We start from the raw sequence: 16482 nt of genomic DNA, 5'->3' as shown, positions 1-16482 counted from the left end.
TTAAAGCGTTAAATGCGAAAACAGTTCTTAAAGCGATACAGTCGGATATTGTTCTTAAAGCGATAACTTCAAAAGTACAACAGCTTTACACATTCAATTGAGAGAGACTTCTCTGGAGAAGGATTTCTTCACAGACGCACCTTTACTGCTGGTTCTGTCCACAGGATTCCCGATGCCGAAAATAAACAGTTTAAATCGACTGACTTTAAATTCCTTTAGAGAGAGAGAGAGCACCTTTTTGCATGAACTCATTGCCCTTTTGCAAGAGTTATCTCGATGCAGGTTCTCTCCAACGAAGACTCAATAAGGTCGATTCTTTATTAAACTGCCAAACGATGCTGACTTCTCTCGATCCTTCGATGAATTTTTCACTCTCCCTTCAAATGTCAGAATTGAGTAAATTGGCACTTCCAGCCACAAATTTCCAGTCCAATAATACAATATCTTGTAAGAGAACGCACCTTCCATTTTAAAAATGAAACTGCGTCACAAAAACAAACACGCAACAGAAACGGAGGCACAACACGTTCTACCTGGAAATCTACAAACTCAAAAAAACTAATTGCGTCACCTGGGTTGACCCATATATAGTCACGGGGCACATGTCATCACGTGACCTCACATCGGCGGGAAAATCACATCAGGTGACCTCCAAAAGACCATTACATCATTCCCACAAAAAAAAGATCTCCTTGAGCATGTAACACTCTAAGATCTGATGAAACGCTCAGACCCAACCAACGGTCCATAGCAGAGCCAGTGTCAAGCAAGACTGCATCATTACCTGATATTTTATAGAGTTTCTTACCTGATTCAGATTGTTTTATTTATCATGTGTGCATCAAAACATTCAGTGAAATACATTGTTTGCCTTAACAACCACTACAACTTAAAGATGTGCAAGTATCACCATACGTTCTGCCCACCATATTCAAAAAAACAACACAGGTAACAACAACAGAATAGTAGCAAACAAATCCCTTTCCTCTCTCTCTCTCTCTCTCTCTCTCTCTCTCTCTCACCCACTTACACACAGACAGTCCTCCAACCCTAGGACAGGCGGTCTCTGGACCTCCAGCCTCCAGTGGTGTCATAGACATTGAGCCTCTGACTTCCCCAGTAAGCTCACAAACCCCCGGACTTTGGCCATCAGGTCTTGAATTCTGGACTCACTGGCTTTGGTGTTTAACCAACCCTCTGGCTTCATTCTTCGGTGTGGACCTCAGGACTCACCGATGATGGGACACTGAAGCCCGGGCCTCAAACTCTAAACTCGCCAATGATGGGACTCCAACTCACAAACTCCAATCCTCGAAATCCGGACTTGCCAATGAAAGGACCCTGAACTCTAGGTCTTGAGCTCCGGACTCGCCAACCTAGGGAGTCACTGGCACTTGTGCCTCCTACTCACATGGACCTCCAAACCCAGGACCTGCCAACCTGCAGGGGTAGAGGATCTAATTCCCTTCTTTTGTTCCCAGTCACTGACATCCCTAGAAATCTATAAATTTTGCTGAGTGCATGACCTTAAAATCATTGAAGTAAGATGTAAGATTGGGAATTTTTGTAAAAAATGTCACTGGCTTAAAAAGAATCATAAATTGCTGAGAACATATAGGTGAGGGATTGAAGACCCCACCTACAGCATTGCATTTCCTTCCTCTTCAAGATACTGACTGACTTGCAAAAAAAGTATTTTGCTCTAGTTTCAGCACGTGTTTTTGTTTCCCTGTTTTATTTTGGAATATGTTGAATTCTGACAGGTTAGAAACACTTGGGAAGAGATGTCAGCACCTTGTCATCATTGCTTACAGTTACTGTCAAAGCCTGTTGACATAATGATAAAACAGAGGCAAACTCTAATCAAGTGGAATATCTAGAGGCTAGAGGCATGAAGTATAATATGTGTGGATATGGTCATGGTGCCGCAATAGTGCTGTCAGTTGAATTCTTCCTTTAGTTTTTGCTGGTGTGCGGACATGTTGTATCCACACCCGTGACCACGTGAGTATCCTCAGGGTGCTCTGGTTTCGTCCCAAATTTCAAAGGGGTACGGTTAGGGTTAGTGAGTTGTGGGCGTGCTATGTTGGCAGTATGAAGCATAGTGATACAATCTTCACCAAATTGATTTGACACAAAACAACACATTTCACTGTATATTTCGATGTACAAATGTGACAAATGAAGCAAATCTTTATTTCCCAAAATCATTATAATCTTGAATTTTATGATATAAAATAATTATTTGTGGGAACACCTGTTTTAATTATACTGTGTTTAACAAAGAGAATTCTTGAATAAAGAATTTTTAGAAATGTATTGTGCAAACTGCTGCAATTTAATTTCATTCCCTAGGTCTCAAGGCATTGCTGTTTAACATTCGTCATTTCATGTCATGCCAAAATAACATTTTAAAAAGTTCAGTCAGATTTTCTCATCTACTCTGTTAGTTCTAAATGGGCTAATATTCTAACAGTGCTAACTCTTTCCAGTTATCCTCTCTCAAAGCCAATTTTTCTTGCCTGAATTTAGAGAATGCATATCCCAGGTAAGGATTGCAGGTAATCTGAATCCTGTCTTAATCTTTCCCATGACTGTGCATTTATCAGGAAGGATCTAAATAATGATCACTGAATCTGGCTAATTTCCTATTTCTGCATCCTTTGGTAATGTTTTTGCTGTAGTTTCAGGTTCAATCCTAGTCCTTGTGGTCTGAACATATTTACAATGGCTTTAAAATTATCAAGAATCTTTCAGGACTATTTAATTTAACTGAGCTCTTAGTGGTATGCTGATAACTACCCAGTAGATTATCGGCACCCAATTGCCTACCATTGAGACCATCTACCATAAACGCTGCCTGGACAGGGCGAAAAGCATTATCAAGGATGCATCTCACCCTAACCATGGACTTCTTGCTCTCCTCCCATCCGGTAGGCACTACAGGAGCCTCCTCTCCCACACCAGCAGGCACATGAAGAGCTTCTTCCCTGAGGCTGTGACCCTGCTGAACCTCACATCACAGCGCTAAGCAGTATTGCACCCATATTTTACTGTCTCAGTACTTTTATATTTATGTGCTGTAGCACTTTTTATTCGCAGTTATTTTGTAAATAACACTACTCTTTGCATTTCTGGTCAGATGCTAACTGCATTTCCTTGGCTGTGTATCTGTACTCGGCACAATGACAATAAAGTTGAATCTAATCTAATCTAATCTAATTAACAGTTTTCAGAGAGACCCACAACACAATTTTTTATTATCCTTCAATAGTATTGATTAGGAATACAGAATAATACTTTTCAAAATAAAAGTGCGGATTTACATGAAGAAATAACTTCACTGTGTCCATTTGGCCCAGTCTGATACTACAAGCAATACATATTACGAAATCAATGTGAAAGATTAATTTGATGCAGAAATATATTATGATTATCAATGAATTGACAAGTTTGTTCTTTGTTAGAGTGAAAACTATCATTGCATCCATTGCGGTTTTAAGCTTGCTTTATTATTTCTGAGCAGTTTTCTTCTTTCCAGCCAATCATTTATTGAAATTACAGCCTCTGCTTTTGAGGTTGTGTAAAATCATAAATACAGCAAGAAATTCAGGGGAAACTTCTTAGCAAAGAATTTCCAGGATAAAGTGCATCTTGCTGCTGAGTAAGGTTGAGGCAGTCAATGTGGATGCAATTAATGAGAACTATAAAAGCAAATGAATGAAAGAGATAGGAATAGATATATCTGTTGGGAGGAGCATTGAGAAACCTGGCCAAATGCCGAAGTCAGGTTTACTGTCATGTGCACAAGTAGATATCTGCATACATGAAATGAAAATCTTACTTGCAGCGCACAACAGTATATAATTAATAAGAAATTATCTTGTTTATTGTTGTAAACTGTACAATCCCATCTTTCAGCCATATGTCCCAGATTTGTTAAGGTCTAATGAAATGGTGCGGTTGAGCATAAACTGAGGGAAAACTGAAATATAATGTAACAAATGGAAGGAGTATTTGATGAAAGGGAAAAAGTCTACCTAATTATTACTGGTTATTGTTATTGTGAGCTATCATAATAGAAATGGCATGATCTTTTATATTAGGAAAACAACAGTTTTTATTATTACTGAGGTTTTTTTGTTCAAGATGAGAGTTATTTTCTATCAGAAGAAGCCTATATAATGTTTATTTTGGGTGGAGGGATGGTATTCCTGCAATAGTAATATGCATAATTTCCCTCCTTTTACACTCAGGTCTTATTCATCACAAGATTTTGGATTATAATCTGATGGTTAAAACCTAAAGCTATTAGTTCACACACCAGGCTGAGGAGTAATGTAATATTTGAGCTTTCAAACTATTTGACAAAATAACATTAATTTAAAAATCAATTTATTAATCAATATTTTGGAAGTGAAATAATTGAATTTTCCGCTTATACTATAACTTCTTTCAGAAGGTAGGAGTAGGATTAGGTTGCTTCCCAGTTATAATCAAAATGAATTAAAATCTATTAACACAGGTCTCCTGTCGAGCTATTCTTTTATCTGCCTTCCTCAGTCTCCTCCATGCATTAAATCCTCCCAAAGTTTCGAAATATTGTCAGGATTTTAAACTGAAAAAAAATGTAGATTACTTTGAAGTGGGAGTTATCCTTTTTATTGAACTCTTATATAGAATTTTTTCTTTTATGTGTATTAGCATCTCCAGTAAAAAGCCCATACATGATTAATCTTGTGAAGGAAAACCATGCTGTCACTCATTATATGATCCTAAATTAAAGTATTATTTTTTCCTTCTCTATGGCTGATCTTTTTCTTCCACTACTGAAGACAGTTGTTAATCCATAATTTTGCTTCTATTTATTGCTCAACAAACAATATTTCCCATAATATTTAGATTACTGTCTCTTTATTAGCAATGTGTGGTATATAGGAAGATTGGAGGATGGCTGATGTTGTGCCTTTATTTAAGAAAGGCTGCAAGGACAAGCCAGGGAACTGTTGGCCTTAGACCAGATCTTTACATCAGTAGTGGGAAAGTTACTAGAAGAGATCCTGAGGTCAAGATTTACTTGCACTTGGAAAGGCAGACATATTTAGGATAGTTAGCATGAACCTTGTTCATTGGCGATCATGTCACACATCTTTGATTGAGTTTTTTTGGAGGTTACTATGAGGATTGATTACATCTTTTCAAGGATTGTCCTGGGCCCAGCACGTTAACTTGCAGATTGAGTCGGTGGTGAGGAAGGCAAATGCCACGTTAGCATTCATTTCAAGAGGTCGAGAATACAAGAGCAAGTATGTGATGCTGCGCCTTTATAAGGCACTGGTGAGGCCTTACCCTGAGCATTGTGAAGTTTTGGACCCTTATCTTAGAAAAGATGTGTTGGCATTGGAGAGGGTCCAGAGGAGGTTCACAGGGATGATTCCAGAAATGAAAGGCTTATCATACGAGGAAATTTTTGATGGCTCTGGGTCTGTACTCACTGGAATTCAGGAGGATGGGGGGGGGGATCTCATTGAAACATTTCGAATGTTGAAAGGGCTAGAGAATATAGAAGGGATGTTTCCCATGGTGGGAGAATCTAGGACAAGACGGCACAGCCTCGGGATAGAGGGGCGCCCTTTCAAAACAGAGATATGAAGATATTTCTTTAGCCAAAGGGTGGTGAATTTGTAGAATTTGTTGCCATGTGCAGCTGTGGAGGCCAGATCGTTGGGTGTATTTAAGGCAGAGATTGATAGGTTCTTGATTGGACATGGCATCAAAAGATACGGGGAGAAGGCAGGGAACTGGGGCTGAGGAGGAGACAGAAAAAAGGTCTTGTAGTAAGTGCTATTATGAAGAAAGCACAGCAGGGCCTCTACTTCCTTGATGAAGGCTCTCAGCCTGAAATGTTAACTGTACTCTTTTCCATAAATGCTGCCTGATCTGAGTTCCTCCAGCATTTTGTGTGCGTTGCTCTACTTCCTTAGAAGTTTACATAGATTTAGGGTGACATCTAAAACTTCTATAAAATGTGTGGTGTAGAGTATATTGACTGGTTGCATCATGGCCTGGTATGGAAATACCAATGCCTGTGATTAGAAATTCCTGCAAAAAAGTAGTGGATACCACTTCGTCCATCATGGGTCAAGCCCTCCCAATCATTGAGCATATTTACACAGAGTGCCATTGCAGGAAAACAGCATCCACCATCAAGGGCTACCACCACCCAGGCCATGCTCCCTTCTCACTGCTGCCATCAGGAAGCAGATACAGGAACCTCAGGACCCACACCTCCAGGTTCAGGAACAGTTAGTACTCCTCAATCATCAGGCTCTTGAACCAAAGGAGATAACCTCACTCAACTTCACTTGCCCCATCATTGTAATGTTCCCACAACCTATGGACTTACTTTCAAGGACTCTTCATCTTATGTTCTCAACATTTGTTGCTTATTTATTTCTATTTTTTTCTTTTGTATTTGCATAGTTTGTTGTCTTTTGCATATTAGTTGTTTGTTCATTCTATTGGGTGTGGTCTTTCATTAATTCTATTGCGTTTCTTGGACTTACTGTGTGTGCCTGCAAGGAAACGAATTTCAGGGTTGTGAATGGTGACATATATGTATTTTGATAATAAATTTTCTTTGAGCTTTGAGAACAGTATGGTTGACGTTATCTGCATAGACTCTTGCAGGGCCCTTGATGGGGTCCTGAATTGTAGGCTGGCCCAGAAGTTGAGATCACTTGGGATCCAGGGTGAGATTGCAAATTGGATACAAAATTAGCTTGATGGGAGGCAGAGGGTGATAGTGGAGGGTTGCTTTACAGTTTGGAGACCTTAATCAGTGGTACGCCAGAGGAATCACCCTGGGTCCTTTGTTGTTTGTCATCTATGTTAATGATTTGGGAGAGAATATAGTTGGTATGATTAGTAACACACACACAAATGCTGAAGAAACCCAGCAAGTTAGGCAGGATCTATCGAAATTAATAAACAGTCAAAGTTTCAGACCAAGACTCTTCTTCAGGACTGAGAAGGAAGGGGAAAGATGCTAGAATAAAATAACTGGGGGGGAGGAGAAGGAGGCTAGCCAGAAAGTAATAGTTGGGAAGGGTAAAGGGCCAGAAAAGAATGAACCTGGTGGCTCCTGTATCTGCTTCCTGATGGCAGCAGTGAGAAGGGAGCATGGCCTGGGTGGTGGTAGCCCTTGATAATGGATGCTGTTTTCCTGCAATGGCACTCTGTGTAAATATGCTCAATGATTGGGAGGGCTTGACCCATGATGGATGAAGTGGTATGGGGAGGGCAACAATTTCTTTTACTGTAAGGAGATACCAATATTCATGCCATTAGGTTGGAGGCTACCCAGACGGAATATAAGGTCCTGTTCCTCTACCCTGAATGTGGCCTCATCTTGGTATAAGAGGAGGCCATGAACTGATACATCGGAACAGGAATGGGAATCAAAATTAAAATGTTTGGCCACCAGGAACTTCCACTTTTGGCGGATGGAGCCAAGGTGCTCAACAAAGCAGTTCCCCCGATTTACAGCATGATAGTAAGTTTGCAGATGACACCAAAACTGGTAACGTGGTTTCAGTGAATAAGATTGTCTAAGGTTACAAGAAGAAATAGATCAACTTGGAAAGTGGGCAAAGGAATGTTGGTGAAACTTAATTCAGGCAAGTGTGATGCATTTTGGGAAATTAAACCAGGATAGGGCTACATAGTGAATGGCACTGTCCTGGAGAATATTGCAGAACAAAGAGACCTTGGGTACATAGTTTCTTGAAAGTGACCTGAAAACGGGGAAGAAAGTAAACAGTGTGCTTGCCTTCATTGACTGAGGCATTGAGTATTTGGGGTGGCATATTAGCACAGCAGCTAGTGTGATGCTTTACAGTGCCACTGTCTGTAAGGAGTTTGCACATTCTCTACATGACTGCGTGGGTTTCCTCTGGGTGGTCCAGCTTCCTCTCACATTCCAAAGGCGTACAGGTTAGGGCTAGTAAATTGCGGGCATGCTATGTTGGTACCAGAAGCGTGGCAACACTTGCAGGCTGACCCCAGTACATTCTTGGTCAACGTTGGTTATTAAAACAAATGACGCATTTCAATGTATGTTTTAACGTACATGTGATAGATAAAGCTAATCTTTATCTTTATAATCTGTTTATCTTGAGCATTTGGGACGTCATTTTACAGGTTTACAAAACAAAACTTCATTTGTGGTTGTCACGTGTTCGGAAGGAAGTGATTAAGATGGAGAGGGTGCAGAAAAGATTCACAGGAGTGTTAACTGGACTGGAAGTCTTGGGTTATAAGGAGAGACTGGATAGGCTGAGATTGCTTTTTCCGGTGCAAAGGAAGCTGTGGGTGACCTTGCAGAGGTACAATACATAAAATTCTGAAGGGTAGATAGGTAGATCTCCACAGATATTTTCCCAGGGTAGGGGAGTCTAAAACTAAGGAGCACAGAATTAAAGTGAGAGAAAGATGATTTAAAGGGGATTTGAGAGGCAAGTTTTTCATATGAAACATGAGCCTTGTTTTCCAGTATCTCATTATGAATCTTATTTGTCAGTGGGATGTGTTGTCTAGAGGGGGCAGGAAAGGGTCTTTATCTTCTGGATGTTTAGTGTAAGGTTCATCTACCATTCCACTTCAGTGAAAGGATTAACAATTTCAGCCTCTAAAATTGCACAGATGACGAAAATCTTTGTGATGGTTTTGCCTCTGGCAGCAGCAGAGAAATAACTATAATTCCTACAGTCAGACTTGTATACTTTTTTGATCATGATGGTCAGTTTGGTCTCTGATTATAGAGGTTAGTGTGCTGTGGAGTGGATTCAGATTCAGAGTTATTTATCATAAGTACATTGAGACATACAGTGAAGTGCGCCATTTGAGTTAACAACCAACACACCCAAGGAATGCTCAGTGTCCCTGCACATTCTGGCACCATTCTAGCATGCCCACAATGTTCAACACAATACACAACACAGAGCAACTGAACAAAACAAGATAACAACAGCAAAAACAAGCCCTTTGCCACCCCTTCACACATGCAGATAGGCCTCCATTCCTAGGTCAGGCCATCTCCGGGCTCCAGTCCTTGGCCCCGGACTCTCAGACTCACAGACATCGGAAAAGATTTCAGTATTGGGGAAATTGGAATGGGACGGGGAAAATGCCTATATTCATTTGGAGGTCACAGTCAAAATGTATGTTGTGAATGTACCAACTATTTCTGGATTACTGGAAATACTTTGTTGGGAGACATACTTAACAGAATCCGTCTACCTTTATCTCTTGTACTGTATATTACCATTATGCAGTTGAGTTGCTATCTTCTAACTGGTGCCCTCTGAGTCAGCATCTTCCTGAGAGAACATAGAACATCGAATAGTACAGCACATTACAGGCCCTTTGGCACACAATGTTGTGCCGACCCTCAAACCCTGCCTCCCATATAACCCCCCATCTTAAATTCCTCCATATACCTGTCTAGTAGTCTCTTAAACTTCACTAGTGTATCTGCCTCCACCACTGACTCAGGCAGTGCATTCCACGCACCAACCACTCTCTGAGTAAAAAACCTTCCTCTAATATCCCCCTTGAACTTCCCACCCCTTATCTTAAAACCATGTCCTCTTGTATTGAGCAGTGGTACCCTGGGGAAGAGGCGCTAGCTATCCACTCTATCTATTCCTCTTAATATCTTGTATACTTCTATCATGTCTCCTCTCATCCTCCTTCTCTCCAAAGAGTAAAGCCCTAGCTCCCTTAATCTCTGATCATAATCCATACTCTCTAAACCAGGCAGCATCCTGGTAAATCTCCTCTGTACCCTTTCCAATGCATCCACATCCTTCCTATAGTGAGGTGACCAGAACTGGACACAGTACTCCAAGTGTGGCCTAACCAGAGTTTTATAGGGCTGCATCATTACATCACGACTCTTAAACTCTATCCCTTGACTTATGAAAGCTAACACCCCATAAGCTTTCTTAAATACCCTATCTACCTGTGAGGCAACTTTCAGGGATCTGTGGACATGTACCCCCAGATCCCTCTGCTCCCCCACACTACCAAGTATCCTGCCATTTACTGAGAGGAGGGGACAATTTTGAAATCTGAAGAACTGCTTGGCACAGATGTTTTAAAGCATGCAAACTGAGGAAAACAAGATAGATACAGGTCTGATTCCTGCCTGCTGCTTCCTTTGAGTGTTGTAAACAGAGACAGTGCAGTAAGGGAGGAATTATAAAATTAGCAGGGAGAATAGTCCCTCGCCACCAACTGTGAGATGCTTATAAAGAATCACAACAGTACCTTTGAGCATATTTTGTACCTGCCCCTTGTGGGAAGAGGTACTGTCAGGTGAATGCTTCTGCAGTTTAAAAAAAATCAGAAGGCAGCATCTACCCCCTGTTAGATACTGATTTAATGTTAATACCGTACTGAGCAATCTTTCTGGGAATGCACAGTACACAGGCCCATAACTGCACCGCGGTTCACAACATCAAGCTTGCAAGTTTTAGGACGTGCTTTGAAAGGTTGAATTTCCATGGAATTTTCCTGATTGTCAGGGATATTCATAAAAATTTCAGAGAAACATGTCTCTCTATAGTAACGTTTATACCTCATTATTGCCGAATTCTATCAAGAATATATGGCCACCTGTCTTGTTATGTTTCTGCACTGAACATTTTCTTGCCATGAATGTAAACAAGGTGATTAAATTTGTTTACTTTTGTTTTTCAGTGCTCTTTTTTGCCTAAATTTTCCATTCATATAGAGACAAAGTATGAAGATAACAATGGATCAAATGATCATGTAAGTACCTAATGTTTTGCAGGCAATTCTGCTTCAATGTTGCTCTCAGTTATCAACTAATGCACTCGATAATTTTCTATAAATGTCAAGGCATTCCCAACTTCTGGAATATTGCTTAGCTCCAATGAGAGTTCAGAAGTAGGAGGCAATGTAATTATTTTAAAATAAATATTCTATAATCATTTAATTCCTAAAATATAGACAAAACAGATACAATAGTGTCCAGATGAAGCATCTCAACGTCAACAGTCCATTTCCCTCCATAGATGCTGCTTGACCCACTGAGTTTCTTCAACACTCCCAACGTTGCTGCAGGCAAAACAGATGATTCTGTTTGGTCTGGTTCAATAAATAATTGAAAAGATTAATTCTGCAGAAAACTGAAAATATTTCTACAAAACATACCCATTTTATTGATATTGCGTAATTGAATTTAACAAGTTTAACAAGTTTTGTGCTTGAAATAGGATGCCTTAAAAATGACAGGAACTGTGATGTTGGAGGGCCTACAGTGCCCAAGTAACAAAAAAAAAGCTACAATGCATAGGGTATAGAATACTGCAATGACGCTGGTGTATCATAATATCACATAACATGGAAAGCACAATACTGATAAAAGGCAAAGCGGTGTCTGAGAAACTGGGCAATGCAACAAGACAGGATTGTATACTGACCGAGGTGCAGAGGGATGTTGAATGGTAAATCTGAAATAGTAACTGAGCTCAAAGAGAGAGAAGATTACAGATTAGCTTTATTTGTCACATGTAAATCAAAACATACAGTGAAATGTGTCTTTCGCATCAAATCAAATCAGTGAGGATTGTGCTGGGCAGCCCACAAATGTCACCACATTTCCGTTTCCAACATAGCATGCTCATAAGTCACTACCCTAACCGTACATCTTTGGAATGTGGGAGGAAGCCAGAAGAAACTCATGTAGTCACAGGAGGCATGTACAAACCCCTCACGGACAGTAGAATAAATCAAATCCTAATCTTACAGCTCACTCTGGAAAGCATTGTGCAAATCAGTACACTATGTTGCAGTGACAAATGCAAGCTCTTGTTCATTCATAATAGTCAGTGTCCCAATCACAAAAGTATGCCTGAATTTGGCATATGTGCCTCTCCAAATTACCATGAGATTTGGGATGATAAAGAACAAGACTATGCTCACTCTCAGGTTGCATGCAGTTCAGTGAGTTGAAATAGAGCTGTGTTATCATGTCAGTGTGCAGGAGGATTGGGGGAACATTTGACCAGATTCTTATGTAACCCTAAACCACTTGATTGCACTGCAGAATTGCAACAGTTTCCCAGCACTGTTTATCTTTCACTTTCACTTTGTTTTCTGAAAACAGGTCCAAAAATAAGAGTGTATTTCAAAGTCAAAGTCAAGTTGAGTTTACTGTCATGTGCACAACCACAGGTGCAATGAAAAACTTAATTGCAGGCATATTGCACCGTGTAACAGCATAAACACAAGAAAACCATAAATTAAGCATAAATTGTACACAATTTCTACAAGAAAGAACACAATTACAAAGAAAAATCAAAGCCCATTTTAGCTCAAAATGATCATAGTTTTGCTAGCTGTAGTGATTAGGGTTTTGCTAATTAGTTCAAGAAAGGAATATTGAAGTCGGCCCTCCTTATCCACAAATTCAACCAACCGCGAATTGAGAAAACCTGGAAGTGCTCTTCCAGCACTTGTTGTTCAAGCATGTACAGACTTTTTTTCTTGTCATTATTCCCTAAACAATGCAGTATAACAACTATTTTACATGGCATTTACATTGTATTAGGTATTATAAGTAATCTAGAGATGATTTAAAGTATACGGGAGGATTGCGTAGGTTATCGTGGATCAGGATCGAAAAAAGAACAGAAGTTCTCTTACTAAGTAGGTTGGAACAGGTACATCCGGTATTATTTAGCGTCAGTTAGTCAAACGTTTGTCTTAGTATATAGTATATATTTTACTTTTCTGTGCATATAAAACACTTTAGAAACGTATGTTGCAGCGCTGGGCGATCCAGTGACAGATTGCTCCCGAGTGCGCCCTCCATCCGTGCCAGGTTAATGTGAAGGATCAAAAACCCAAAACCCCAAAACCCTAAAACCCAATAATTAAACCACTGCGTGCTTAGTAATAATTGTAGCTTTCATCAGGGCAGGGCCTTTCTCACTTTATCCTTTAAAATTGTTCCGATCGTTGACCGACTGTAGCCTAACGCTTTTCCAATGACCGATGGCGTTTCAAATCTTTCCAATCGCTTTATTATTTCTACTTTACTTTCAATTGTGATCGTGATTATTTTCGTGAACAGAAACACTGTGGATTCAGAGCTCCGCCGCTGGGTCCTAATGTCCACCGTGCCAAGACAGGTTAAGTAAGGTCCAGGGTTCCGCTGGGTCCTAAGATCCACCGTATTGCGATAGGTTGAATAAGGGACTTAAGCATCCGCCTTTTTTGGTATCCGCGAGGTGTCCCGGAACCAATCCCTCGCGGATAAGGAGGGCCGACTGTAACTGTTTTTGAACCTGATGGTGTGGGAATTCAGGCTTCTGTACCTATTGCCCAATGGTTAGTGCAGGTGAATTCTAAACACAGAAACTCCCCTCTCCTTCTCATAAATTAAATTATAAATAGGTGAAGAATTATCTTCAGTGGCTCCCAGGAACACAGAAGAATAACTAAATATATTTGTATCCAATAGATTCAGAATATCATTTTCTTTTGTGACACGATTGGCAAAAGAAATACTTTACTGAGTAACTGAATTTCAATCCTCAACCATTTGTGTTATTACCTGTCTCCAAAATGGGCAAGAAATCATTTTTAAATTTACTCCAGCAGTAATGTTTTCCCACTATTGCCAACAATGGTGTTTGTAATAAAATTAACTAATACTACATCATTGAAATTCTTAACATAACTCAAAAAAATTAATATCAAACATCTTAATTATTTATCAAAAAGCACGCTACTGGCTTTTATGGAACTACTGTTTGACTTTACCTCTAAATCCTTCATCTTAAGCAGTTCCTGGAAATCAAGAATGATTTGTTGGTTCTGAGGTGGTTGATGAGGTCAGTGTGGGATTCTACTTTGAGGAGCATAGATGAGTTGTCTAGGAAGAGATGTGCTTCTTCACAGTTTAAGTTCCTCTTAAACCGCTTCCTCTGTCTGCCTGTTTGTTTTTTTTTGCTAAGGAGAGAATATCTGTTCAGTGAGTCTGGGAACAAGCATGTGAGTGATCTGGCCAGCTCATCGGAGCTGACTGGGTAAACGCAGGCAGGGGATGTTGACCTGGCAGACAACACTTGACGTAGGTTTGTTTATCTGCCAGTGGATTTGGAAGACTTGCGGAGACAGTAATGGTAATGTGTCTGCAGTGCTTTATGAATCTGCAAAAGATAGTCTATGTCTCAGATGCATACCAGAGCATAGAGTTCATTGTTGCCTGGTAAACCGTGAACCTTGTACCAAGGCTGAAGTGTTGACCTTTACCTCTGATAGACAAAGGTTGTGTTGTCGCACCGAAATCGATGGTGAATTACATTATCGGTGTGACCTTCATTGAAATGTTTGAGATGGTCCACATATGTTTCCTATAGTGGGGGAGTCAAAGACCAGAATACAAGGACATCCCTTTGGAATAGAAATGAGGAGGAATTTCTTTAGCCAGAATGTGGTGAATCTGTAGAATTCATTGCCACAGACGGCTATGGAGTCCAAGTCAGTGGGTATACAGTCTTTAAAGTGGATACTGATTGGTTCTTGATTCATAACGGTCAAAGGTAAGGAGGAGAAGGCAAGAGAATGGGGTTGAGTGGGAAAATAAATCAGCCATGATGGAAGAGTGGAACAGACTCAGTGGGCTGAATGGCCTAATTCTGCTCCTATGTTTTATAGTTTTTTAGTCGAAAGGTTTTATTCCATAATCTCACAACAGACCTCTATTGCTTGGAGAGCTGTTTTGTACAGTGAGACAGATTTGTACAGAATCTTTTGTTTTACAAATGTGAAGTGTGAGGTCCACTTTCTTGTTGTGCTGATTCCAGCTTTACCTTACAGAATTAAATTGTTCCTTCTGAGTGCAGACACTGAAAGTCTTTTTGAGAAACACATTGGAGGAACTCAATGGGCCAAGCAGCATTTATTGAGGGGAAAAAGCAGTTGACATTTTGGGCTGAGACCTTCATCAGGGCTGGAAAGATAGGGGGCAGAAGCCAGAATAAGAAGGTGGAGGGAGGGGGAGGAATACAAGCAGGCAGGTGATAGGTGAGACCAGGATCCTTTACAGAAAGAAGGATTGTAGAATCTGGTGCTCTGAAATATAAAAGTACAAATTAACCTTGCCTATTTCAAAACAGTCCTGAACATCTGGATCAAAATACCACTGACACACATCTGCATCACTGCATCTAACCATTTCTGTGGGAAAACTGTGAGTGATGTGCAGAAGGTATTGCCAGGAGGAGTTCACAGTGCTACTGGCTAAAGTGGATAAATAAGAGAGGTTAGATAAAATACATTAATCAGTTTGTATTCCTTCATCGTGGCTCTCAGGCTCCATCTAATGGTAACTTTAATATCTTTTCCTTTTGTGAATTTTTAAAAAATTTTTATATATGTTGTAGAAACCTTGTAACAATTCGTGGTTAGTTTCTGCATGAGAAACAGGAAGTTTCAATGCTATAATATTGAGAGCAATGCAAAATGCTGAGGAACTTCCTGTCCCACCAACTCTATTTACAAGTGTCTTTATAAATGACATTCTTCCCTGACTGTCCATGCCCAAATATCTCACTATTGTACAGTAGCTATATCAACATTATATCTTGAAAACGATTACTCTGATCATGTCACTGCTATTGGAAAGGCAGGATTATACTTTGTAGAAGTATAAGTCAACCTGGCCTACTTTCAAACAGCCCTGGACATCAAGTATAAAGTACGTGTTTAAACTTAACTTGCCCTCATGACTTTTGCCTTTCCTAGAATGGTCTTCAACAAAGTAACGCGCATGCAGTTTATCATTTTTCACTTTCTAACCATTTTTCTTTTGGCAACTCTAAGCAATGCTCCAAATAATTATTTAATTTTGTAGCTGTTACAGAATTCAGGCTCTGGGGGAATTTGTACTGATTAATAACTCACTACAATAATTTATTGTACTTAAAAAACTTTCCAGGATTAGATAAAGGTACAGATAAACAGCAGAAGAGTTCGTCTTTACATTTAAATTAATTTATTTCTGGTGTTTCAGTTCAGGACATCTCTCAAGTTTCAATTTTTAATGATGACATGGATGTCCTTGTGCTTCCCGGTTAATTTAGTACATTCAGAGTTTATTTTCAGCTGAAAAAGGATCTAGTGCTTTCCTTTTGTCCAGTGCAGGAGCCCCCAACCTTTTTTGCACTGCGGATCGGTTTAATATTGACAATATTCTTGCGGACTGGCCAACGGTTGGATGGGGGGGGTGTTGAAGTTCAACAGTTCGTGACAGGGAATGAGGAAAGGTGCAGCTGACTCACGTCAGGCAGATGAATGCGTGGCTGAGAAACTGGTGCAGGGGGCAGGGCTTCAGATTCTTGGATAACTGGGATCTCTTCTGGGGGAAGTATGACCTGTTCAAAA

General features: G+C 40.1%; 1 protein-coding gene across 1 annotated transcript in view; it reads left to right on the top strand.

Annotated features, from left to right (window-relative positions):
* The window catches only part of LOC140187055 (cytoplasmic phosphatidylinositol transfer protein 1-like), a 319781-nt gene that overhangs the window by 251712 nt on the left and 51587 nt on the right, over positions 1–16482 (top strand). The window contains exon 6 of the mRNA XM_072241968.1: positions 10765–10836. Within this exon, the coding sequence (XP_072098069.1) occupies positions 10765–10836 (72 nt within the window). The remainder of the gene's footprint in view (positions 1–10764; positions 10837–16482) is intronic.

This window comes from Mobula birostris, chromosome 24, assembly GCF_030028105.1.
Source record: "Mobula birostris isolate sMobBir1 chromosome 24, sMobBir1.hap1, whole genome shotgun sequence".
Taxonomy (NCBI): Eukaryota; Metazoa; Chordata; class Chondrichthyes; order Myliobatiformes; family Myliobatidae; genus Mobula; species Mobula birostris.
This window is presented reverse-complemented; position numbering and strand designations above follow the sequence as displayed.